General features: G+C 44.5%; 1 protein-coding gene across 1 annotated transcript; it reads right to left on the bottom strand.

Moving 5' to 3' along the window:
• Window positions 1-1,086: 1,086 nt before the first annotated feature.
• LOC149978318 (apelin-like) lies at window positions 1,087-24,133 on the bottom strand. The gene is made up of 3 exons (XM_090198557.1): window positions 23,593-24,133; window positions 10,361-10,536; window positions 1,087-5,862 (listed from the first exon to the last, which is right to left on the bottom strand). The coding sequence occupies exons 1-2, from the start codon at window positions 23,657-23,659 to the stop codon at window positions 10,367-10,369; spliced, it is 237 nt and encodes a 78-aa protein (XP_090054683.1). The 5' UTR covers window positions 23,660-24,133; the 3' UTR covers window positions 1,087-5,862; window positions 10,361-10,366.
• Between the last annotated feature and the right edge of the window lie 325 nt (window positions 24,134-24,458).

The following is a 24,458-nucleotide window of genomic DNA, read 5'->3' as shown; positions in this document are numbered from 1 at the left end:
TAGATGTTTCCCTTCACTTATTCACCCACAAACTCCCATCAGAGGTCTTCTCAAAGACTCCTTTCATGATAGGTGAGGCCATGATAGACACTTAAAGGGGCACTCCATAAAAAAACGTATCATTTCACATATTGTTCCTCATTATGTGCAACAGTTCACTTTGAGGGTTAAAGTAGTCACTTACGTTACAAGTCAATTGACACAACTTCACTGGAGTCAGCGATGTCACTTTAATTGAGACCAAAGTAAAACACTTTATTATTGTGATAATAGTATTCATATGGGTTCATGGGGGTCAATTACAGGACAGCACCAAAGCAGGGTTTGCTGATAGTTTGCTGGTGGTCATATAAACCAGTCTCAAGACGTTATGGTTTTTATAAGCCAGGAGAGTGCAGCATTAAGCCTAAGGCGACTTGAATAATATGCAAAGTTTTCATGGAGAAAGACAAATGTTATGACTCACTACGTCAACTGTAATGGCTTTACCTGGATTCCTTTATCCAGCAGCTGAGTGTCCATAATAATCTTAGAACCAGGGGTAGCAATAGGTTGCATGATTGATTGGATTGGCTGGATATGCCTGAATTTATCCATGATCTCCATACTCAGCATTTATACCATATTAATATGCATTATGCTTAAGAAGGAGTTTAATCTATAGGGGCCTGTCACAGGAAAGGTGTTACTTGATGGTCATTGGTTTAATATAACGTTCCTACAGAGATGTGGCTGTATTTTTTTGTGCTGTGTGTGTCCTATCACTTGGCATTGCCTATGACAGCCTTCCCTTGGGACCAAAGTTGGTTCTCTATTATAGCAGAATTTCAAGACTGCTAAACACTGCTAAACACAGGAGCTGATGGCAGGGCTGACGCGAATATCCTTCGCATGTCAAATGTAAATATACATATTATAATTATATTACAATTTCATGCACACATTATAATTATGTTATAATTAATGTACATATGCTAATTATCTCGCCCAGTTTCCTCTGCAATACTGCAATACTGCTGTCAGTAGTAACATCCATTAACATGCGTCATTTCAGAGGGACCATAGCAAAGAGGACAAAACACAATGGATTCTTAAAATACGATTTTTTAATATTACTTATTATCATAAAGATATATTTACACACTTTACAGAAATAGAAAATAAAAACACAAAGCTACGCATTAAAGGAAAAATAAAATAAGTACTCCAAGAGCCAAAGCTTATATTTTATAAATTAGAAACCAAAAGTTCAAATATGTACACAGTATTTCAACCATTTCTGACACTTGTTTAATTCACTTATCTTTTTTTTTTTTTCCCAGTTCAACATCAAAACAGAGACGGGGACTGTACATTTGGCCTGGTGAGTAATATGAGCACACACCTTAGACAGAAGTTCAGCTGTAATACATTTTTTTTAACTGCAGTTTGCTTGTGACCTAGTAAGTAACACTGTTGCAATGGCATGTAAGCCTACACACTCTGGAACTCTACTTCGACTACTAGGAGGAGGAGCCTTCTCTATTCTGAAGTCTGAAGGTCTCATTTGAGTCTGTGAGATAATGACAGATCATTCTCAAGTCCCATGGGAAATCTAGTTATCCTTTGGGTGGCCCAGCAGGTGGAAATGTGTGAATGCATTGGGCTTGATCCTGCAGACACCCTCAATCTGTCTGTATTATAGGGCTTAGATGCATCAAGTAAAACTATGGAATGTATTGCATGCTAGCTAGTCGTTTTTCTTTCTCCTTGGCGGGTCATGTTACGTTTGAAAAGGGGATTTACTCTAGCTTGTCAAGAGCTGTGAGAAAGTGACAGCAACATCGAAGATTAAAAAGCTAGTGGTTTTGACTGACTGGTTATGGGGACTGCCTACAGCTGGAGTGAGACAGTGACCCCTGGCTAAGCTGGCGTTTTCATCAACAGCTTGCTAGCTTCTCGACTCTCTTTTCTTGTCTCCGCCAGTCCTACACATTTAGCCCTCTGCTCATTCCTACTCCGTACACACTCCCAGCTAAATGCACCATTTTGACAAGTGGAAAAGGTGCTGAACACAAAAGTGGTATGTTCTTCTCGGGAACAAACATACCAGTGGGACATGCTAACAAGTGCATAGGAACATTACTCAGGCCTTGTGATGTAATGAAGAAGAGGATTGAGAATTGTTTTTCTTGCGTAAGCTTTGCTGGAAAAGACCATTAAGGAGAATGTTTTTTGCTCGTGGAGCATAATGTATTGGTTCACCATTTCAGTTTGAGCTTGTCCCTATACAATCTGGATGAACCTGATATGGTTAGGGCTGTAGGGCTGTAGGGCTGTAGGGCTGTAGGGCTGTAGGAGGAGAATGCGTGAAAGCTCTCACGAGTCCATGACGTATTGTTCTGCAGACTACATTTTCTATTTTGTTCACAACCACAAAAGAAACAGCTATATTCCACACTGTATTAAAAAAATACGCTTTGGACAACCAGCTAGACAAGAATCAGACGACAAAAAAATTGTCACAATACACTGGAAAGCCATTTCATATCAAGAAGAGACTTGTTTTCAGGGTTTATTTTTCCAGCAGCATAATGGAATTTCAAAAGTGCAGCCTTGCGTGCCCGTACAGAGACGTCTTGGACCAAAGCCAGAGGATTGATGGAGGTCATTGATATTGGGAGGCTTTGGATCATATGATATTTGTCTTTGGAAGTTTGGATCCACCATAATCAGGGTGGACTAGCAGTAATGTGGGCAGTTTGGGGAGACCAAGACTCAAATTGTACTCTACACATAAATATTGGGTTTGTTCAACTCCCCTGGAGGGGCAGCTTGGCTGGTGCAGATGGTGGGTATACATTCATGAAGAACAGTGTGGATACAGATGTTGCTCGGCTCCTTTAACACTTGCTTCTCAGAAAGGAAAATAGTGATTTATAAACCCCTTATTTTGACCCAATCCAACTCCTGTGGCTTAGAATGCCCATTCCCAGCTCCTACCCCTACTAACTCTCTCCACCTGCTCCTATCCCTACTAACTCTCTCCACCTGCTCCTATCCCTACTAACTCTCTCCACCTGCTCCTATCCCTACTAACTCTCTCCACCTGCTCCTATCCCTATTAACTCTCTCCCCCTGCTCCTATCCCTATGAACTCTCTCCCCCTGCTCCTATCCCTACTAACTCTCTCCACCTGCTCCTATCCCTACTAACTCTCTCACCGAGCTCCTACCCCTATTAACTCTCTCCCCAGCTCCTACCCCTACTAACTCTCTCCCCCAGCTCCCACCCCTATTAACTCTCTCCCCCAGCTCCTATCCCTACTAACTCTCTCCCCCAGCTCCTACCCCTATTAACTCTCTCCCCAGCTCCTACCCCTATTAACTCTCTCCCAGCTCCTACCCCTACTAACTCTCTCTCTCTGTATAATACTAGTTGAGACACCCTGAGCAAAAGCAGTCTCATTTCAAAGGAGCATTAATGAAATCTACATCTTTGTCTGAGAGGGTATGAAATAATCATTGTGTGACCAAAAGTATTACTTCACAGTGCCCTAAGATTTAATACATGTTTAATCAAGGCGAGCTTGTATGGGTGAGTTACCACTGCGATTTGAGATGCTCTCTTATTAAGAGCTTCTTGTGATGGGAGGCAGAGTTGCTGGGAAACTGCTTTTCAATTCCAATCTGGGAGAGAAATAGTAATGGGGGGAAGGTAACATATTGGAACTCTAGGTTGAAAACAAGCCGGTTACAAAACTAAGTTCCAATTTCCTCTCCTGGCCACAGTGAAACCATTTTTGTTGAATGATTGGTAACAGTCTAGTAGTGAAAGCCATTCTTACTGTAGTTGAAACCATATTTGGATTAAGAGACCAACCGAAAAAAACGATTTTCAACATCCCTCCCACACCTAATAGCAAACTGGATGCTGATTGGATGGCATTTGCTCTACAGGTCCCAATTGCAGCTGTGTTACATAGTTAGATAGATCTACAAGGGGTTTAGGGTTGTAGAGAGGGGAAGGGTGTGGTTCCAATCTAAACTAATTAGACAATAAGCTCAGCCTGTGAGAGGCCCCAGCCTAGGGGAAGGGCCCATCTGAGAGAGATTAGCCATGGGATTTAATGAACATCATGATCAAAGCCATGACCACCTGTGTGTGGAAGCGTGAACTAAACAGGCAACTGTACCCAACAGGGGGATAAAGAAGCAAAATGACTAAGCAAGGACTGAGTCTGGATACATGGCTATAGTGGAGTTGTACATAGGCAGGGAGGGCAAAGATACAGTATATGGCAATATGCTTGTCATATAGAAATGTTTGTGTTTCTTAAATAAATGCGCAAAATAGAGATTGCTCTGGTACAGGCTTCTATCACAGCACCCTGAGAAAAAAATGAATGAAAATAGAAAAACATTTGAACAAAACAGTAATATTATTCCAGTACGATGGAAAGGCATAGCACATTCCGTCAATCAAAGATCTCGGTCAAAGGGTCGAAACCAGCCTCGCGCTAAACAGTCAGAGAAGAGAGCACTATTGGTAGGCAGAACATGGTGGTATATTTATTGAGCTGACAGCATGTCTCTGCTTGAAAAAGTGTTTTTGGTCTAATTGAACTGTCCTCCTTGCTACCACTGCCTATAATTGGGATTTGTCTTGTGTATAGAAATGTATAGTAATGCATGTGAGTAACCCAGACTACAAACAAGAGGTCATGTGTTTCTCCTTTCTCTCTTCCCTTTCGTTCCTTGCTTCCTGGCAGCGTTGTAGAGTAGGTTATTATTTGGCACTTCATTAAAAGGCGAGGGAGTCTGCTGTTCAAAAGCAGACCAGACCAGTCCTGCCAGTTAACAGTCGTGTAGAGCAGCTGCTGGGGGCCGGGGATTGGGAATGGGATTGGGAATGGGATTGGGATTTGGGATCAGAGGACTCTTATCCCAGCTGGGACACGGTGTCTTTAACCTTGGGAAAATTGCTTAACCCCCTTAAAGAGCTTTGGATTAAAGAACCTCCCAGGTGAAATAATTACTGTGATGCTCACAGCAGATTGTTTTTATTATATGTGCTGTTTCGAACGGTGAAATTGAATCCTCACTCTGGTCCAATTTTTGGTTCATTTAACATATTTAGCCAAAATGAACATCAAATAAAAAGGTAATGCTTTTGGCCTTTCTCTAGTTTCTATAAGGAAAACCTCAGATTGACTTTTGCTGCAGATACTGTAGGTGACAATATCTTGGGTGAATTTGCTAACCTGGCTTCAATGGATCTGCCAAACTCGAAACATATAGAGTAGTCAACTTTTGGAACTCTGCCACTGCCTTTCCTCACCATCATCACCTGTTCATTAGTAAAGCCAGAAGTAGTTGCACAGTAATGGAACTAACGACTGTGGTCACCTTGGATCTGAGAGGATGGGAAAACCACACCATGGAGAAGTGACTGAGGCTTTAAGTCTAAGACTGGAACCATGCTCCCCGTCAACCACCACACATCATGCAAAGTGTGCGACACAGAGGAGACCAGCTACTGTATGACAGGGCTCTAGAAAGCAAATGATCAAAAACACTTGGGGGTGGGGGTGGGGGGCAGAGATAGGGAGCAAGGGAGTGAGTGAGAGAGATGGAGAAATAGAATCTGATAGCTTGGGCTCAGTACCCCCCCCTTCCCTGCCCCCAATTCTTCTTAGAGTTGAGGGTGATAGACTTGTCCTGATAGTTTTGTGGACAGAAAAGAGTTGCTTGAAGATCCAGCAGGTGCTATAGGACATCACTCTTCAGGCTGGGCAAGCATAGGCCCCTTCGTTGCAAGGCCCCACAAGGCAAAGGAAGAGCATAGAAATCAGAACATGGGGGTGGGCGGTCGAAGCAGTGCCTGCAAAACAAAAACAGAGAAGACAAAATTGCCATAAGTCCAGTGCAGTTTTCATGAACATTTATGTGAGTCATGTACAGTTGAAGTCGGAAGTTTACATTCACCTTAGCCAAATACATTTAAACTCAGTTGTTCACATTTCATGGCGTTTAATCTTAGTAACAATTCCCTGTCTTACGTCAGTTAGGATCACCACTCCCTCATGATGCCATCTATTTATGAAGTGCACCAGTCCCTCCTGCAGCAATGCACAACATGATGCTGCCACCCCCGTGCTTCACAGTTGGGATGGTGTTCTTCAGCTTGCAAGCCTCCCCTTTTTCCTCCAAACATAACGATGGTCATTATGGTCAAAAGGTTCTATTTTTGTTTCATCAGACCAGAGGACATTTCTCCAAAAAGTACAATCTTTGTCCCCATGTGCAGTTGCAAACCATAGTCTGGCTTTTTTTATGGTTGTTTTGGAGCAGTGGCTTCTTCCTTGCTGAGCGGCCTTTCAGGTTATGTTGATATCGGACTCATTTTACTGTGGATATAGATCATTTTGTACCTGTTACCTCCAGCATCTTTACAAAGACCTTTGCTGTTGATCTGGGATTGATTTGCACTTTTTGCTTCAAAGTATGTTCATCTCTAGGAGACAGAACCCGTCTCCTTCCTGACCGGTATGACGGCTGCGTGGTCCCATGGTGTTTAAACTTGTGTACTATTGTTTGTACAGTGTCTGTAAACAATTGTTGGAAAATTACTTGTGTCATGCACAAAGTAGATGTTCTAAACGACTTGCCAAAACTATAATTTGTTAACAAGAAATTTGTGGAGTGGTTAAAAAACGAGTTGTAATGACTCCAACCTAAGTGTATGTAAACTTCCAGCTTCAACTGTAGCCATTTTATTTCCCCATTACAATAGGAAGCTACTTGGGACACAGGCTTGGTTGGTGTACTTTTCAGAACATAATTTGTTCTCAAGTTAAATAATGCAGTGTTTGACTGGAAAGTAATGTTGAATCAAATCGCCCACAAACATATAACCAGCTGATTCAATTTCAGGGATCGTTGTTTTATTTTCTGAAGAGGGGAAGGAGGGAAAGAAACAAATGACCTAAACCATTGTGGAAAAGAACACTACCTGTGTTTCTTGTACTATGCTAACTGCATTGGATCAGTTCCTGTCAATCAGACAATCTCTTATCTTTCCCTGGACTTTTATCTTTTTTTGTTGTATGATCATTCAGAGAGATTTTTGTGGCTAGTGCTCTCAGCGAGCTTTGTTGCATAACTTCAGGGTTCATTGATTGATAAGAGCATGCTCTTGTTTCTAGAAGGCATATTTCTGTGGTTGTGTAATGCCAGTATACTGATAAATATCTGCTCATCCTTTGTGTCCCTGTCTGCGTTGGTACTATGTTTGTTTTCTCTATGGTATGATTTCAGCAGGGTAGACCCTTCAGGTAACATCTTCTGAATGTATCAGAGAGTCATTGTCAGGGGTGGAAAGTCGCAGTCTCTATATTGTTTTGATAGAGAGCATGGATGCTCTCTAAAAACATGCTTTTGATGCAATACTGTCATTCTAAAGGTTATTAATCCTGTAGCAACTCTTCAGCTCGGAGACTCAACAGGATCTCAAATGGATGACCCTGTCTCCTCTACTATATCCACACATCTGGATTGTGTAACCACAAGTCAGTTCACCTCTCTCTTGCCTGAGGTGTCAGAATATAATGGATGAGCTGCCTTTTGACACTGAAATGGAGGACGGTGAAGGTTGTGGTTCTAGTTGAGTGATGATATTGATAAGTGAAGCACCTTCCCTATTCATAACGTTCATAAACGGCCATTTATTACTTGGATCCATAATCTAGCACATTGAGGAATCACATTTTTCTCCAACTCGTGCCTCTGTTAAACTCGGTCGAGCTTAGATCTTTCCTCTGGGGTGAAACAATGTGCTTCCTACAAGAATTGCTTCCTACAATCAGAAGAAGCAGAGGGAAATAAAGGCGGAGACATGAACAAAGAGAGAGTGGTCTCAACGTGACCTGCCGGCTGCATCCCTGCTGTTTATCAGGCCTCGTGAAGAGTTCATTCCCCCAGTCATATGTATAATTTTTTGTTAAATGGAGCCCTTAGAGAATGTTTCAAATATTCTCCAGTTCAGTTGATGAAATGAGGTTCATCATTCTAAAGGACTTTGATGGCTACATTATGGGCTCTATGGAGTACAGTAGACAACGCCATCCTCCTCCAGGCTCTTCTAACGTTCTACAACCAAGGCAGACTAATGGCTTGATTGACATGCTGCTTAGGTTGAGCTAACTGGCATGCCTTACTATGGGGATGTAGAACCTTGGAGGGAAAAATCTCTGAATGAGGTGAACTTATTAAGGCGAGAGGAACCGGAGAGGGATGAGAACAAAAAGATAAATCTTCCTCTATTTGTGATTGAAGTGCCATTTGTGGTGAAAGCATTGTGAGTCAGTGAACCGTCCCTCTTTTATTGAGCTCCACCAACTTCCTGAAGCTTCCCTCATTGTGAGGCCACCATTCTGGCACTGAAAACAAGTCATTGACCACTCAACTCCCAGAGAGAATGCTCACATTTTATTGGCCGTGCAGCGCATTGAACCTTCAAGGTCCTGTGTTGTCCCAGGAGCACAGTGTGCTCTAGCTCTGGCCTGACTCTTTGTTTGCACCTTTGTGCCTCTGCATCTGAAGTTCCCTTGGAGAGGAGTGGAGAAGAGAGGAGAGTCAAAAGAATTCTCACTCCTAAAAATGCTACAAAAAACCAGTAACAATCCATAATTCGCTATAGATTGTAAAACCCATGTGGGGACTAATGCAAGTGGAGCTTCTCACCTTCTTGGGCTTTCATCCACTTCCCCTTTAAACGGATTAAGCATGCCTTTAAGGGAATGACATGTATGTCTCTTCCCAAGCAGCCTCTAGTACTGGGGGTAATTTATGGCAGGCTGGCGTTGTGTGGTTGGCACCACCTGCAGTGGTGTTGTACCCTGCCAATCTCCCCCTGTCTCTCATGGGGTCTGGGAGAGATGTGAATGGGTCCTGGTCTCCTCACTTACATAGCAGTTCATGCACATGCCTGGGCAAATGGCCTCCCATGCAAGACCCTCATGGTAGAACCTACCTTCTCCAGTAGGTCAACACTAAGGCTTTAGAATCATAGCTCTGATTACCTATATTGAGCAAGGGGACTGAATGTCTGCTCAGATGCTAGCTCTGTTCTTGTGTCTTGAGTGCTATTTCTTCCATAAATTCTGCTGGAGTTAATTGAATGACACAAGGTCTGTTTTTGTAATGGGGTTGAACATTGTGTGCAGCCAGTGCCGGTAGAAGGTGAAACCAATATTTTCACATGTGGGATGAAAGACGTTTCACACAATGCCTTGTTTCTCTTGACAGAGAGTAAAATATTCTTTCATGTGAAAGATAAACTGCTGTGGTGCTGCCAATACAGATACACAGCTGTGGCGCTGCTATGAAACTCAACTCCACTAAGTATCATCTTTGGTAAATGGTTATAATTGACTTTATCAGATTGATGGAAACGTTTTTTAATATATATATAATTTATACACTACCGTTCAAAAGTTTGGGGTCACTTAGAAATGTCCTTGTTTTTGAAAGAAAAGCAAAAAAAAATGTGTCCATTAAATGTGTCCATTAAAATATCATCAAATTGAACAGAAATACAGTGTAGACCTTGTTAATGTTGTGACAACACTGTAATTTTATGTTATTTTAATGGACATAAAAATTTGCTTTTCTTTCAAAAACAAGGACATTTCTAAGTGACCCCAAACTTTTGAATGGTAGTGTGTGTGTGTATATATATATATATATATATATATATATATATATATATATATATATATATATATATATATATCTATATATATATATATATATACCTCATATGTAACCTTCTATTAGTTGCAATAATTTTGTATAATAATTTAAATTGAACAATTATAAGTTTTGAATCCGGGGTCGTTTTGATGGAATGTTTATTCCTCTTCAGTTGACTCACACAGATGACGTTTCTGAGTATAATCGACCACCTTCAAAAACAAATATATTAGGTTTCACCTTGTAAACAACACTTCTGCAGTAACCAGTAGGCTAAAGTCCAATAATCTCGCAAGGACTTGCTGTTTGTCTGTGCCAACAATAACGTCCCTGTGTTGTGGTTGACTTGAGAGGGGAGGATGTGATAGCCATTAACAGATGTACTTTCCTTCCTGTTACAGTTGGACTTTTCCACACGCTGTCTAAACATGCTCAGTGACACGGCCAAGAGAGGGATCGGTCTTGAAGACCGGATCTCACACTTGACCTCAGTTTTTATCATCAGCCCTGATTACCAGATAAAGGGTAAGATATTCTCTTGAAATGGAATGAACTTTGGCATCAGGGGCCAAAGTTGATTCAGTGATAGCCTCTGCATGAGATGTGTGGTGCGGTATGGGACTCACTTTGCTCTAAAACGGCATTGGGCCCTTGTGGGAGAGACGAGGTCGTGGGCGTCTCCTCTTCCAGCCGGCTGGTCTGTGGCTCTGGCTACCCCTGCCGGGGTTCTGTTGGACCAGCCTTCTCACGCCGCCCACCTGTTCTAGTGCTGTGCCATGCTCTGTGGAGTCCATGATGGGACCTGTAGAATGACAAGAAACTATTGTTAGCACCCCAAAATGGCCACCACTACACACCTGTACTGTAGCCTATCAATGCGCTTAACTCCTTCTATCCTCAGCTATAGTATCTCACTTTGATTTGGAAATCTGGGATCTCAGACATTTGTACAAAAGACACAAACATGGATAAGAGCTATAACGGATGAGGCCACTGAAGATATGCAAAGATAACGTGTGTGTGTGGGCCTCTCTTAGCCCACCCATACATTGAAGTTCATCAAGTCAATGTGGTGGAACCAAAACACAGCAGATGTAACTCGACCTCGGTGAGAAACTCAAACCCTAGTGTCTCATGTCCCTAGCATCTCATTTCCATAACATCTCATGTCTCATGTCCCTAGTGTCTCATGTCCCTAGCATCTCATTTCCATAACATCTCATGTCTCTAGTGTCCCATGTCCCTAGCATCTCATTTCCATAACATCTCATGTCCCTAGTGTCTAATGTTTCATGTCCCTAGCATCTCATTTCCCTAACATCTCATGTCTCTTGTGTCTCATGTCCCTAGTGTGTCATGTCCCTAGTGTCTCATGTCCCTAGTGTCTCATGTCCCTCTCTCACCAGGTTTGGTGGAGATCCTGTGTTTGACCCAAGATTAGAGACGGGCTGAATACTAGCATGCTTCCCACTGGATGTGTGTGTGTGTGTGTGTGTGTGTGTGTGTGTGTGTGTGTGTGTGTGTGTGTGTGTGTGTGTGTGTGTGTGTGTGTGTGTGTGTGCGTGCGTGTGTGTGTGTGTGTGATTCCAGATGTTTCCAGTCATCTCTCAGTAAGTGTGGTGTGATCCTTTAAGCCCCTCTACTCCAAATGATTTGATCCACTTCAGTGTCTCCATAACCTCTCCAACCTTTTTGCAAACGCAGACGTTCTCGAGGGAGTACAGACTTCCGAGTTTTTTTTTTGTCAAGTATCTTGGTACTGTTATATGATATTTAATGGGGGTGATCTTTCACACCACACATTCATTGCTTTAGTCCATGAAATTTCAGTGGGTCTACTTAGCTTATTTTGACTTTTTATGTGATCCTGTCAAAAAGATTGAAAATCTCACAGTGGAAAATTCTAGTAAATGAGACATGGATGAAATCAACTAATAAGGATCAACAAATTTTCAATTTGCTAACCTAATTAATTGAACAAATTGACAACCTCCTAAAAATGCTTAGTCATCCATCAATCACAACCCTTATTTCCGACCCTGTGAATAAAAAATAAATGTAGGCTACACTTTGTCTACCAGAATTGGTCACACATTTCCGTTCTCAACTTAATTTCAGTCTGAAAACCAGATGCATCTGCCTTCCTAAAATATATATATTTTGCTGAGAGACAAATAAATACCTTACACTAAAAAATAAACTACAATTCCCATTGGATTTTTCCCTTCAAAACCCTAAGCGACATCACTCACATGGGGTCATGACATTCCAGGCTTCTCACATGGGGAATTCTCCTGGGAAGAACTTCTTGGGGTTTGGTGTCTTCTCCTGAACTAGAGCTCCTTAAGACAATTTGTCTACAGCCTCCAATGGAGGTTGTAGTGATTCCTCTAATTCCTCTAATTGACTAGGTTTATAGAAAGTGTCGGGAGACCATTCCTGCCTCCCTGACATTGCCCTATTTCTACAAAAGTATGTGGACCCCCTTCAAATGAGTGAATTCGACTATTTCAGCCACACCCTTTGACAGGTCTATAAAATCAAGCACACAGTCATGGAATCTCCATAGGAAAACATTGGCAGTAGAATGGCCTTACTGAAAAGATCAGTGACTTTCAATGTGGCACTGTCATTGGATGCCACCATTCCAACAAGTCAGTTGGTCAAATGTCTGCCCTGCTAGAGATGCCCCGGTCAACTGTAAGTGCTGTTATTGTGAAGAGGAAACGTCTAGGAACAACAACGGCTCAGCCGCGAAGTGGTAGGACACACAAGGACGGTGACTGCGAGCCAGGCCTATTCGCCCAACATCAGTGCCCGATCTTGTGGCCGATGGAAGCAAGTCCCTGCAGCAATGTTCCAACATCTAGTGGAAAGCCTTCCCAGAATAGTGGATGCTGTAATAGCAGCAAAGGGGGTACAAACTCAATATTAATGCCCATCATTTTGGGATGAGATGTTCGATGAGCAGGTGTCCACATACCTTTGGTCATGTAGTGTACCAGACGTCTCTCAAGTTCTATTCCCTGGGCTAATCTTCTTCTGGGCACATATTACATATTTGCAGAGGAACAGTGGGCTAATTCATTTGCACTGGAAGAAAAGCCTTTGTTGCATATTGTAGCATCTAAAACCCATCTTCCCCCAGGCTCTCTAAACTATGTATTATCCTGCTGTTATTGTACCAGATGAGGGAAGTTTACACATTCTGTTGGTGTTCATCTTATTTCTTTCTAATCCAGAGGGTTTACCATGTAAAAAAGTATTTATATGTGAGCCGCTTTAGTTCCTGACAGGAGCTCCCCCCCCCCCAAGTTAAGGCTGTGCTGTTAGAGAAGATACTTTGACACGTGCGCACACGTATGTACACACACACACACACACACACACACACTGTAATTACACCTGGGCCACCTGTCCTGAACACAACTCATCACTTGCTCTGGGCGGCTCAGTCTGTCATAAACCGGGTCTGTAATGAGACAATGTAGATGTTTCCTGCCACGGCGAGCTGTCAGACGCTGCTCAACGCTGAGCTCTGAGGGGAGCACATCTCCTGATAGATCTCAACCCTACCGCCCGTCTGGTCATAGGAAAGAAATGTCTAATGAAATCCAGGGCCCAGTGATAAGACTGGCAGTTATGGATTAACTCTTCCCGCAAGGAGATATCCAGGTATCGAGCTGTGTCAGACATGATATAGCTACTTCCAGTTTTAGGAATGTATCTAATGTATCTACGGCAGCAGCCATCTAAATTGCATAAGACCTTGTAATTGAGGCCCAGCTCAGAGTAATCATTTGTTACTGAATATTTTATCTCCGTAATAAAAAAACACTATCTTATTGGTGTGAAGCATCCCATTTGATCTTTCCTCTGTGGGACTCCCATGTACAAGATAAAGGGGTAAGGAAGCAATAGGGCAGAGATAAGATAGTTCTCACGATACCAGCCCTCTTTATCTCATCATCTGACCCCAGAGCCCAGGGTTGCCCTCATCACAACCAAAGCCAGACAGTTCTTCCCCCTCCTGGTAATTCCTTAATTCAACTTTAATAAAGAGGGAATTTCTGGAATGCCGGAAATAATGCAACTAAGGCTGCTGCCTCTCCAGACCCATCCGAGTGGGAAGTGGTGAGAGAAAGAGAGAGGGAGAGAGGGAGGAAGACAGAGAGAAGCAGAGCTGTGTCACAAACTGGCCTGTTTCCAGGCTTAATGATGAATCGCCAGTCGGCTGCTATCTAATTCCCTTTCCTTCGCTTCACCACCCTCCTCAGGTACCATCCATTATGTTGGCTTTTTCACAAGCTTGGCTCTCTCGGTCATCCCAGACCCGGCCGATACACAGCGTTTATGACAGCCCTTCCCTGTCAATGCCCCTGCTGCCCCATCACCTGGGCAGAGTTGTCTCCCAGCGCTTATCTGTCTTTCAGAGAGGGGAGAAGTAGGGAGAAATGGATGCCTGCTGATCCGGTGCCAAGTTTATCGATCGATCGCCTCATGAGTAAATTGTATATCACATTGCCGCCTGAGATGTGGCTCGTCAGTGGGGGGAAGCACACAGGGAATGGAGAATGAGGCACTATTTCTTTAGTAGAGAAAATCTGGTTGATGTAGAATGCCGGGAGGGACCACATGACAAATCTCTGGCCTTGTACATTTACCAGTGGCTCCAGCCTTAACTCCGTCGCCAAGAAATATGAAATTAGATGTCCTTCCAGGTCAACGAGTAAACTACCAACAGGTGAGAAGGTTATTTATAGATACAGAATCAACAAGGCTCCTCAAGCGTGACTCTCTGAAATGGAATCCTTTGAAATTGAATCCTTGCTGTGTTTAATTGTTTTTGTGTAACAGTGAATTAATACACCGTTTCAACTAATCTTATGTTTGTTTACTGGAATGGTCTTCGCTCATTGCTCAGCTACACTGATTATGAATCAATTGGTCACCGTCTCATCGATTCACTTTCACAGTTTCGCAGAGCATTTGGAAAACATTGCCTCTCACTTGTTTTTTTCCCTTTCCTCATCTGTCCCTCCATCCCTCCTTGCTCCTACTCCTCCACACCCAACATCTTGCTCTCCGTTCTCCCCTTCCGTGAAGCAGAGGCTGAGGCAGCCTGAGAGGCCCTTGATGTGTAAACAAGCAGCTGCCACAGACTGGATACGAGAGCATCAGACCGGAACTGGGCTCTGCGCTGCAGTAACCATGGCAAAGAGCAGAGTGAAGGAAACGAGAAAAGACAACAGGAGAGGAGAGAGTGGAGGAAAGAGGAGAGAACAGAAGAGAAAGACAATGAGGGACCCAGCAGCCTTGCCTGGTAAAACACTGGCTCCAGTGCCTAGCCGCATGATGCCACCTCTTCCATGAGTTATCATCAGGCTCATAATTGATACTGGCAATGGCTAAGTGCCTCATGTCACGGGTGACGCAATGTAATAATGAGCCCCATATATTCAGCCAGAGATGAATGTTCTGTTCAAAACCTACTGAGCCAGAGGCCCGTGTTCAGTTCAGCTTACAGTTACAGCATGTCCCTTTTCCATAGAAGGAATAACCACTGCAGAACAGCTATATATATGTCATGGTATTCCAAAAAGAGACATGATAGCAGTTTATTATGTGTATGTGGTATCATCGACACCATCTGCAGCATTTTATACATAGCATTGTACAGCATATACATTGTTGGTAGCTGTAATATACAGAGAATTGAGACTGTTTGTTTTGTAACTGTTGACATGAATAAGCCTGAGTAATCTTTATGGGTAATGCTGCTCTGAAGTGTTTGTGTGAGAGTAAGAATAAATACCCTAGTGATTGTAGTCATGGTTATTAGTGTGACGTGAGAGGAGCGAGCCCAGACTGTCTCCAGCCAGCGATTCCCAGTCTGTTTAGTACCCCCACAGACACGATAGCCTACAGACCCAGACACACACAGGACACTGTGCCCAGGGATGCACCCTCCAGGAGCACATAAGGGGACTTACAAGCCCTTAACCAACAGTGAGACGTGTTAATCATGCCAGTACATACAAGACAACCCGTTCTCCTAGCTTAGCTTCCATAGGATAAGCAAAGCATCTGCTGATGCTGCTATAGTATGGTGGTGGATTTGCTTGCTGACTGCTAGCCCAGGTTTGGCCTTTATCTCTACCGCTACCTCAGATATGGAAATCCAGTGGAGGAAGCAGACACCTCTGCCCTGTTCAGCATTCAGAATGGACTGCCTCCATTCTGAAATATTCAGCCTTTTGAAGTCAGAGTCTATCAGTGTGCTGCTTATCGCATGCCTACCAGTAACTCTGGGCTTTGGCAGAAACTGGTACCAATCTCTCACGGACTTTCAAACCCACGTTACCATGGCAGCCACTGTGAAAGGCACTCACAGGGAGCAAAAAGAATGACATTGTCAGTTGGAATGGATCAGCTTTCCCAGTTTACACATTTCAGCACAGGAGTCCTGAATCAATGATTTGCCTGACCAGGCTCCTTTTATTTCCCCTTTCCCCTGGACGAGAGGGCTTGGGCCCTGTGTGTATCTCGCTTGTTTTCATGGTGAGCAGAGTGTTCCAAGCGGTGTGTTCCACTGATGCTTGACCCTGTTTGATATGCAACATCTTGTCTGGCATAATACTGGGCTTGTGGGGTTGAAATGAAGGCCGGCTTTGTCCCAGGCCACTCCCTAGAGGAAACTAAAGTGCATGAAACGTTGCGCCCGCTGCATGTCCCCAGCGCTAACTTAACCACCCACTTAAGTTGAGGGCTCAGAACAAATTTTAAACACATTTGTCCCTTTGAGCCCCCCTTACCCCTCATGTTGGCTGTGAAGTTGCAGCCCTTTGAGAGAACTACACATGCTCCCAAATTAGTGAGCGTGTTTTGTGATGTGAGAGCTCTGCTTGTCGGTCGGTAGGTAGCCTAATCGGTGGGGAGGTGAGGTGAGCGCTTCCATCTGTATAGCCTTAATCTCCAGAGACAGCATGGCAGGGACAGAGGGATCCTCCAACCAACCGTTTCCATGGGCATGCTAATCAGATGTGAAGCGTCAGCACTAGCCCCTCCCCTCTCGTGTTATCACTGCTCCCCTGCTGTGAACCCACGTGCCCTCTCACATCTTCGGGGAGGTGTGTGATGCCCAAGGTTCACTGCAGCTCTGCTACTTTAGGGATCTGTGCCTCTCCCATAGGGTGGGCTTTAATGGAAAATAGCATCAACATTGCATCAGGTCAGATTGTTTCTCAGCCAATGGGGGCATTTTGACGTCAGACATGATTAGGTAAACAGCAAATGTACACATAGGTGAACAGCCTGTCAGCTACTGTTACCTGACTGGAAGACATCCTAGTAGAAACAGGATTTATGTAAACAGGATTTTAATATCAACTTTTGAACCATACTTTTCTGAAAGGGTTTTATACACAAACTGTGGTATAGATAGCCATCCCTTGGGTCACATTGTGTAATATAAAACTTAAATCTACAAACTTCTTCCGGTGTTTTGTTGACAAATGTACTGTATATGCTAACCTGTGCGTGTAAGTCCTGAAGTAACCATGAGATGTTCCGCCACTACCTGAGTAAACTGCTTGCCTGATGGAGACGTGTGTATGAATCTCACTTTGTTTTCCTTCCCCTTTCACAAACATCTGTTCATGGTCAGGGGTCAGCAAGGAAAGGAGGGAACCTGTCTTTCTCCTAATCAGTAAATGAGATGGACAGAGAAGCACTGTGGGAGGCCCAGCCGTGCCTGTGAACCAAAAATAGCCACTATAAACATCAAATTGAGAGTTTCCCACTATCAGTCACAGACAGCAGAATCCAACACTAGATTGACCTACGTTTGAGCTCTCTCTCTTCCGCATGCCTGCAATAGTCTCTGAGGGTGGGAGGGAGGATGAGAGGTGCACCGCCACCACCTTGGCTTTGTACGTGTGTCTTTGCGAGTATAGAGGTATAGATAGGCCAGATATCCTGTGGCCTAGGGCCTGCGAGGTAAGACAGATCCCAGTGGGGGTGCCGGTAAGTGTTCCCAAACTTTGCTACGCCCCCTCTGCACGATCCATCGCCCCAACACATGATCCACTAGTCCAGAGCTCACATGAGACCGCCCATTCCTCCTTGTACTGTATATAGCAATACCTAACAAGTGCCAGCTGTGTCTTGCTTTGGACCAGGTTAATGGACCATGTCCATGATGTTGCCTGACTGTACTGTATATGGGTTCAGCATAAATGGGGTCACAAAGTCACCTTTGATCAAATCTTTATTCCCCTCTCTCTGTTTCATCGTATTCTAAAGTCCAGCTGCTCCTCAGCATATATTTCCAAGAGGTGAATTATGAATACCTGTCATGAAAGAACGAGATGAAACAATACAATGTTTGGCTACAGGGAATGATGGGAAATTACATCTGTGACCACCACTGTTCCATAATAATACACTATATATACAAAAGTATGTGGACACCCTTCAAATTAGTGGATTCTGGTATTTCAGCCACACCCGTTGCTTACAACAGGTGTATAAAATCGAGCACACAGCCTCACACAAGCTTAAGATCACCATGCGCAATGCCAAGCATCAGTTGGAGTGGTGTAAAGCTCAGAAACACACTTCACCATCTGGCAGTCTGACGGACGAATGTGGGTTTTTTGAGGATACCAAGAGAACACTATCTGCCCAAATGCATAGTGCCAATTGTAAAGTTTGGTGGAGGAGGAATAATGGTCCGAGGCTGTTTTTCATGGTTCGGGCTAGGCCCCTTAGTTCCAGTGAAGGGAAATCTTAACACTACAGCATACAATGACATTTTAGACGATTCTGTGCTTCCAAATTTGTGGCAACAGTTTGTGGAAGGCCCTTTCCTGTTTCAGCATGACAATGCCCCCGTGCACAAAGCGAGGTTGATACAGAAATGGTTTGTTGAGATCGGTGTGGAAGAACTTGACTGGCCTTCACAGAGCCCTGACCTCAATCCTATCAAACATCTTTGGGATGAATTGGAACGGCGACTGCGAGCCAGGTCTAGTCGCCCAAAATCAGTGCCCAACCTCACTAATGCTCTTGTGGCTGAATGGAAGCAAGTCCCTGCAGCAATGTTCCAACATCTTGTGGAAAGCCTTCCCAGGAGAGTGTAGGCTGTTATAGCAGCAAAGGGGGACCAACTCAATATTAATGCCCATGATTTTGGAATTAGATATTCGACGAGTAGGTGTCCACATACTTTTGGTCATGTTGTGTATTTTGCTATTCCATGTTTTGTGTAAATTGACCGTGAAAGTAATACAAGCTCCAGTCATTCCAATGACTCCAGAATATTTAGTCTGTGGTTTTTGGTGTGCTGTTAATAAAAATGTCCACTCCGATCGGATCACGATTGACAACCACTATAAATGTAACACTAAGGTTTGAACAGGGAGCCATAAATCACATGAATATTGGGCCCCTGGTGGAACTAGTGCGGATTTAGAAAATATCTGTCTTTGATTAAGCTATGGGTGAAAGAATGGGAGTACCCTGGGCCTGGGGATGGGAATTGGTGGTCCTCAGAATAGGCCTGCCTAGCATGGTGGCTAACCTCAGCCTTCTGCCCCCAGGGCAGCATTCTCATCGCTCTCATAGAAGAGAGACATGGACCAAGGCCAGACTCAGGAACAACTAGGGCCACGTAATGGAGTCAGGGTCCGACAGAGGAAAGACTTTTTTTACCACCTTGAATTCCCTTCGTTCGTTCACCTGCAAAGATTTGGGAAGGCAAGCGAGACCACCAGTTGTGAAGTTTTTAGAGGCTTTGAAATATTTCAGTGACCATGCGTGGCGCTCCCCTCTCCACAGAAAGCAATCCTTGTGCTCCAAGATAGTCACTCTCTCTCTAGCTTTCCTCTTTTTTTTCTATTTTCACGCCCTCCATCTCTCTCCTTATACATAGGCCTACACTTCTGACCGAAAGTCTTAGTGAGTTGATTTATTCATTCAAAGGATTTCTGAATTACATTACAGCACCCCAGCAGTCGCATAAGCCAAAGTCTTCAGCAGCTCAAACCCCCAGGGAGCGTTAGCCCTGAAGGTTAGCCTTCTATCCCTACCAAATGACTTATGATTTCCCCCCCCAGATCTCTTCCCCTCCCCTATGAAGTAATTGTGGATGCTTTATATGAAGTCCACTGCGAGTGGGAGTTTTACTGATGTATGAAGTGGTTATCCCAACAAGCCTGAGTAAAATCCTCTCCTTGAAGTCCCAAGACCCGGCTGGCTTTTCAATAAAGTAAATCACGTCTGATGTTCGCAGGCAATGAATTTTACGAGAGGCCTACGACTTGATTTCGGTTTCTCCATGTTTGTCATTCATTTACATGGCAGGCGACTGGCGAGTGCACCAAGCAGTTAATAGTTAGTAGAGGCTGCTGGTAAATCATTTGCTCTTCCTGATTTGGGGGTAAAGGTATGAAACTAGGCCTACATCATGTGTCCAGTCACTATCCTACTGTAGCCAATGGTCAAACATGGCTATGGGTAGACGTGCTGCTATGTATTGAGGCCCTCTGATTGTAAAGAGACGGAGCCGTGAGTGTCTCAGTGCCCTGTCGGTCGGACTAGCTGTCCTCTCTTGAAGCTGCTGCTGCATCCTATTGGTTTGGCTCTGATTCCTTGCCTGCGTTGCGTAGAGGAAATCCCGGTTATTCACAAAATAGATCTGAACCCCTGACCTTGTGTGTCTGTGTGTGTGTCTCTGCCATGTGTATCTATTTGTGTGAGAGAGACCGAGAGAAACCCAGCTGCCTCTCGCTCAACTAAGCTAGCCCCCGTGCCACAAAGACCGGCCGAATGTTTCCTCACAATCCCCTGATAACCTCTCCACGGCACCTTCTTCGACATAACCAGTTGCCCACCATTATTATGTTATTGCAGGACATCTGGAAAAGTTTTTTTTTGTTCTCTCTACGGCCCCTATGATCACTGCGGCAACAGCGGACAGAAACACCCTCTTTAAATTACCAGAGCCGGTGTGAAGGAGCTGGGAGTATGATTTAAGGCTTCCTGGGTACCGTTAGCGTAGGTCATTTTGATCCTGTTTCACCAAATATCCTGGCTTATCCTCGCCGCCTCCTTTTTTCCTCCTGTCTTTTTGTTATTAAAAATGTACATTTTGTGGTTGTAGGTGCCTCAATGAGGGCCTGTATTTATTTTTCTCTGTCCTCTCTGGGGCACTTCCTGACCCAGAATGCACCACTGGCACAGCTGAGCAAGGACTTTGCTTGTGCCATATCCCCAGAACCGACAATAAATCAACGTTTAATACGGAATAATAGCATTGCTGACAGCTGGTGTGAAATTTCCCCCTACTGTACGCCAGAAGATTACTCCCATAGATAATGCCAGGGAGTGGAGTCCCCCAAAAAAACACCAACCACCTCACCTATTCAAATGTGTCTGGGTGTCAACTGGGAGCCAACCAGGCAGCTGACATCACACACCTCCGGAGCTTTGTGTGTGTGTGTGTGTGTGTGTGTGTGTGTGTGTGTGTGTGTGTGTGTGTGTGTGTGTGTGTGTGTGTGTGTGTGTGTGTCAGCGTCTGTTGTTTTCCTCCTGTGCGTCTCTCTTTGTTAAGGGATTTGGGCAGAGGTATTTCCGTGCCTGTGAAAGATGGGGCTTTGCTATCTGGGCTGACAGGCCTGAGAGGCCAGACCATTTCCACAATAAGGATTGCTTACATAGGAGCCCTTAAGAGTTAGAGGGGGCAGGAAGATGAGCGATTGCCTTCAAAATGAACTATCAATACCACATGGTTGAGGCTTTGACTGCTCTCTCTTGCTATCTAGGTAGAGTGTATCTTTTGAAGATGGGTAATTGAGGTATGCTGTTCAGGGATGGGGATGTAACACCAGGATGGCCACCGTGTTGTTACTGAATCTACTGTGACTCTGAAGGACTGCCGAAGGGGAGTGTTAGATTGAGACTCTGTCGCCTGTTGCACCATGACTTCTGACACACGCACGCACGCACGTGCACACACACACACACACAGGTCCCCACCCTTTCTCTGCCTGACCAAGCCAGTGATTCAGCCTCCATAAAAAACATTTTTAGCCAGACACACATGCACGCATACACACATGCCTGAAAACAGATGGCCCGGAAAACTCCCGGTGAACTGGAAAAGCGTTTGTCTCAAGATGAAAGGCTTCACACCCACTGCCTACACACAGAGTCTACTCCCGACACCTTCCCGCTACAACACAGCGCATATAGCGGAGGCTGGTGCTGCACAGGGACAGACACAGACTTCAGCTAGAGCTAGCAGCATCCATCCCCACACCCACTAACACTGCAATACAGTAGCCTCCCTCCCTCTCTCTCCCTCTCTCTGTCAATGGAGTCAATACTACAGTACCAGCCAGGGAAACAGGTGATAGAGCAGATAGAGGAAGTATGTCCTGGAAGAAGTCGTTGAATAACTAGAATAAGCATCTGCCCAAACAGCCTCTTTTCCTCTGTCATCTGAGCACAGGGAAAGGGATGCGTAACACGGTGGTGTGGAACATGGTCAGGCACACACAGGGGCGTGGAGAATGACACTGACTGCAATACAGGATAATTGCTTCCCATTTACTCGTGTGGCCGAGACAAAAATAGCATGTCACACCTTACGCATGGAAGCATGGGAGTCATGAGCCCTCACTGCTGCCCACTGCAGTTTGATACACCGTGTGTGACCTGCACACTTCAGATACATACACAGTTATGCACATAATACAGCTAGATATACACAGAGACTCACATGTGCACGTGAGCACATCTGACACATACACACACGCACACACATGTAAGCACACATGCCAGTGGTTAATAGACAGGCGTGATTCCTCAGAAAGGTAGCTAGAAATATTGACACATAAACCACTGTTGTGTTTTCACACTCCACTGTCACCTGCACCACCAGGAGACTGGCCAATGGTCAAATAACTGAACCCCCCCCCCCACGGCACACCGCTAAAGACTTCTACTCCCGAGACCCCCTACTAAATACCTCTAGATACTATTCTCCTGCTTCATTGTTGCTTGTTGTAATTTGTAAGCACAGATATTCTAATTTCACACTGGAGTTCAACACAATGGCCCCAAAGCTGCGGCAGCACTTTACGGAAATGTACTGTGACAAAGCAGCACAAATTGAGTTCCTTAAGAGACCATCCATCCATGCATCTGGAATTATATGCCGCCCCTGTAGACATCCTAAATACAATCACCATCAACACCATACCAAATGAATCAGAGCGCTGGATTGCCATGAGACAGGCATGCTGTTGCTGTAATGTAGTCATAATGATACAGTGATACATTTAGTCAGTTGGAATTGGAATTGTAAAACCAGTTATACCTCTATCAGCTATGGGTAGTTTCCTCCACCACACTACCTTGCAATACATGTGCCATGCCTAGGTCCATTTAACAACAGTCACATAATACTACAGCCTCAACAACACAGCCACAGCACTCAGCATAGACAGCAATGACCAGCAATAAAAGCCCCTAAATATTTCATATCAGGCAAAATCTCTGCTATCCCTCAAACTGAATCAAGTGAAAGCATGTGAGCATTTGCTAATAGCACCTTATAAACTTCAATGCAAAATACAGCCCCAGCTACGATAACAAGGAAACCACTGCACTGCAGTACTTTACACAGTCAGGTTCTGAATTGATATTCCCTTTTAGAGGCACACAAGACTAAGCACACTAGATAACTGATCAACTACAGCTGCCTTGGCCGAGCCTAAGAGCTGATATAGAGAGAGAAAATAGAAAGCTTAGGGAGGCTATAGGCAGACACCCGAGCGAGCCCTGTACTCACCAGCACTGGCAGAACACAGCAGAGACACCAAGAGCACAATCACCAGCGTCAGGATCTTCACATTCATTTCTGCACTCCCCTCTGGCTCTCCGGTAGTCGCTAGCTGATATACTGTAGTGGTGTGTGTGTGTGTGTGTGTGGATGGGAGGGAGGGAGGGAGAGAGAGAGAGGGGGAGGGAGAGAGAGAGAGAGAGGGAGAGCAGCTGAGCGAGCAAGGGTGAGAGAGAGGGGGAGAGAAAGAGACTGTTTGCTCCTCTGTGAGTGTGAGTGTGTGCCTGGCTGACTGCCTGGTGTGTGTGTGTGTTTCTGTATGCGTGTGTCTAAATGCGTATTTGTATATCAGTGTGTGACAGCGCCACTACAAGACTGAAGGCAAGTCTTTATCTGAGTTCTCCCACGGAGGTGTGCAGCGTTTTTTTCCTTCTCAGAGAATACGGCAGCCGGTGCCAAGTTCAGTAGAGCTGTGGCTGTGCTGGGAATCAGCGTGCAGCAGGTCTGTCTGTCTGGTTGTCTGTCTGTGTGTACAAGTCCTCTGTTTGCCTTGGATAACAGGAGCCCAGTCGGTCATGTGGTTTATGTATCATTGACTCTGTGGGTCATGGAAAAGGGGGCCTCCCCACCCCCAATGTTACCCCCACACACACACATTGACCCTCCCCCTAAAGAGAGAGAGGGAAGGAAAGGCAGGCAGGGTTTGGGAAGGAGGAGCAGTGGGGGGTGTCCAGGTTTATCATAATAACCAAACACATGCTCTTTTTTGAAAAAGTAGCATTTGGATTGTAAAGATGCTTGCTTACCAGGAATCAAATAATCTAAATACCAATTTATATGGTTAAGGCCGAAATTGAGGGGAAGGTAGGAGAAAG

The sequence above is a fragment of the Oncorhynchus mykiss genome, chromosome 14 (genome assembly GCF_057628025.1).
Source record: "Oncorhynchus mykiss isolate SJ-2025 chromosome 14, ASM5762802v1, whole genome shotgun sequence".
NCBI classification, from domain to species: domain Eukaryota; kingdom Metazoa; phylum Chordata; class Actinopteri; order Salmoniformes; family Salmonidae; genus Oncorhynchus; species Oncorhynchus mykiss.
This window is presented reverse-complemented; position numbering and strand designations above follow the sequence as displayed.

Excerpts from the sequence above, each read along its gene's own strand:
- LOC149978318 (XM_090198557.1), bottom strand. The coding sequence starts at position 23,659 with ATGAATGTGAAGATCCTGACGCTGGTGATTGTGCTCTTGGTGTCTCTG. Across the intron at positions 10,537-23,592 it reads GCTGTGTTCTGCCAGTGCTG|GTCCCATCATGGACTCCACA; the intron begins GTGAGTACAGGG and ends GTCATTCTACAG.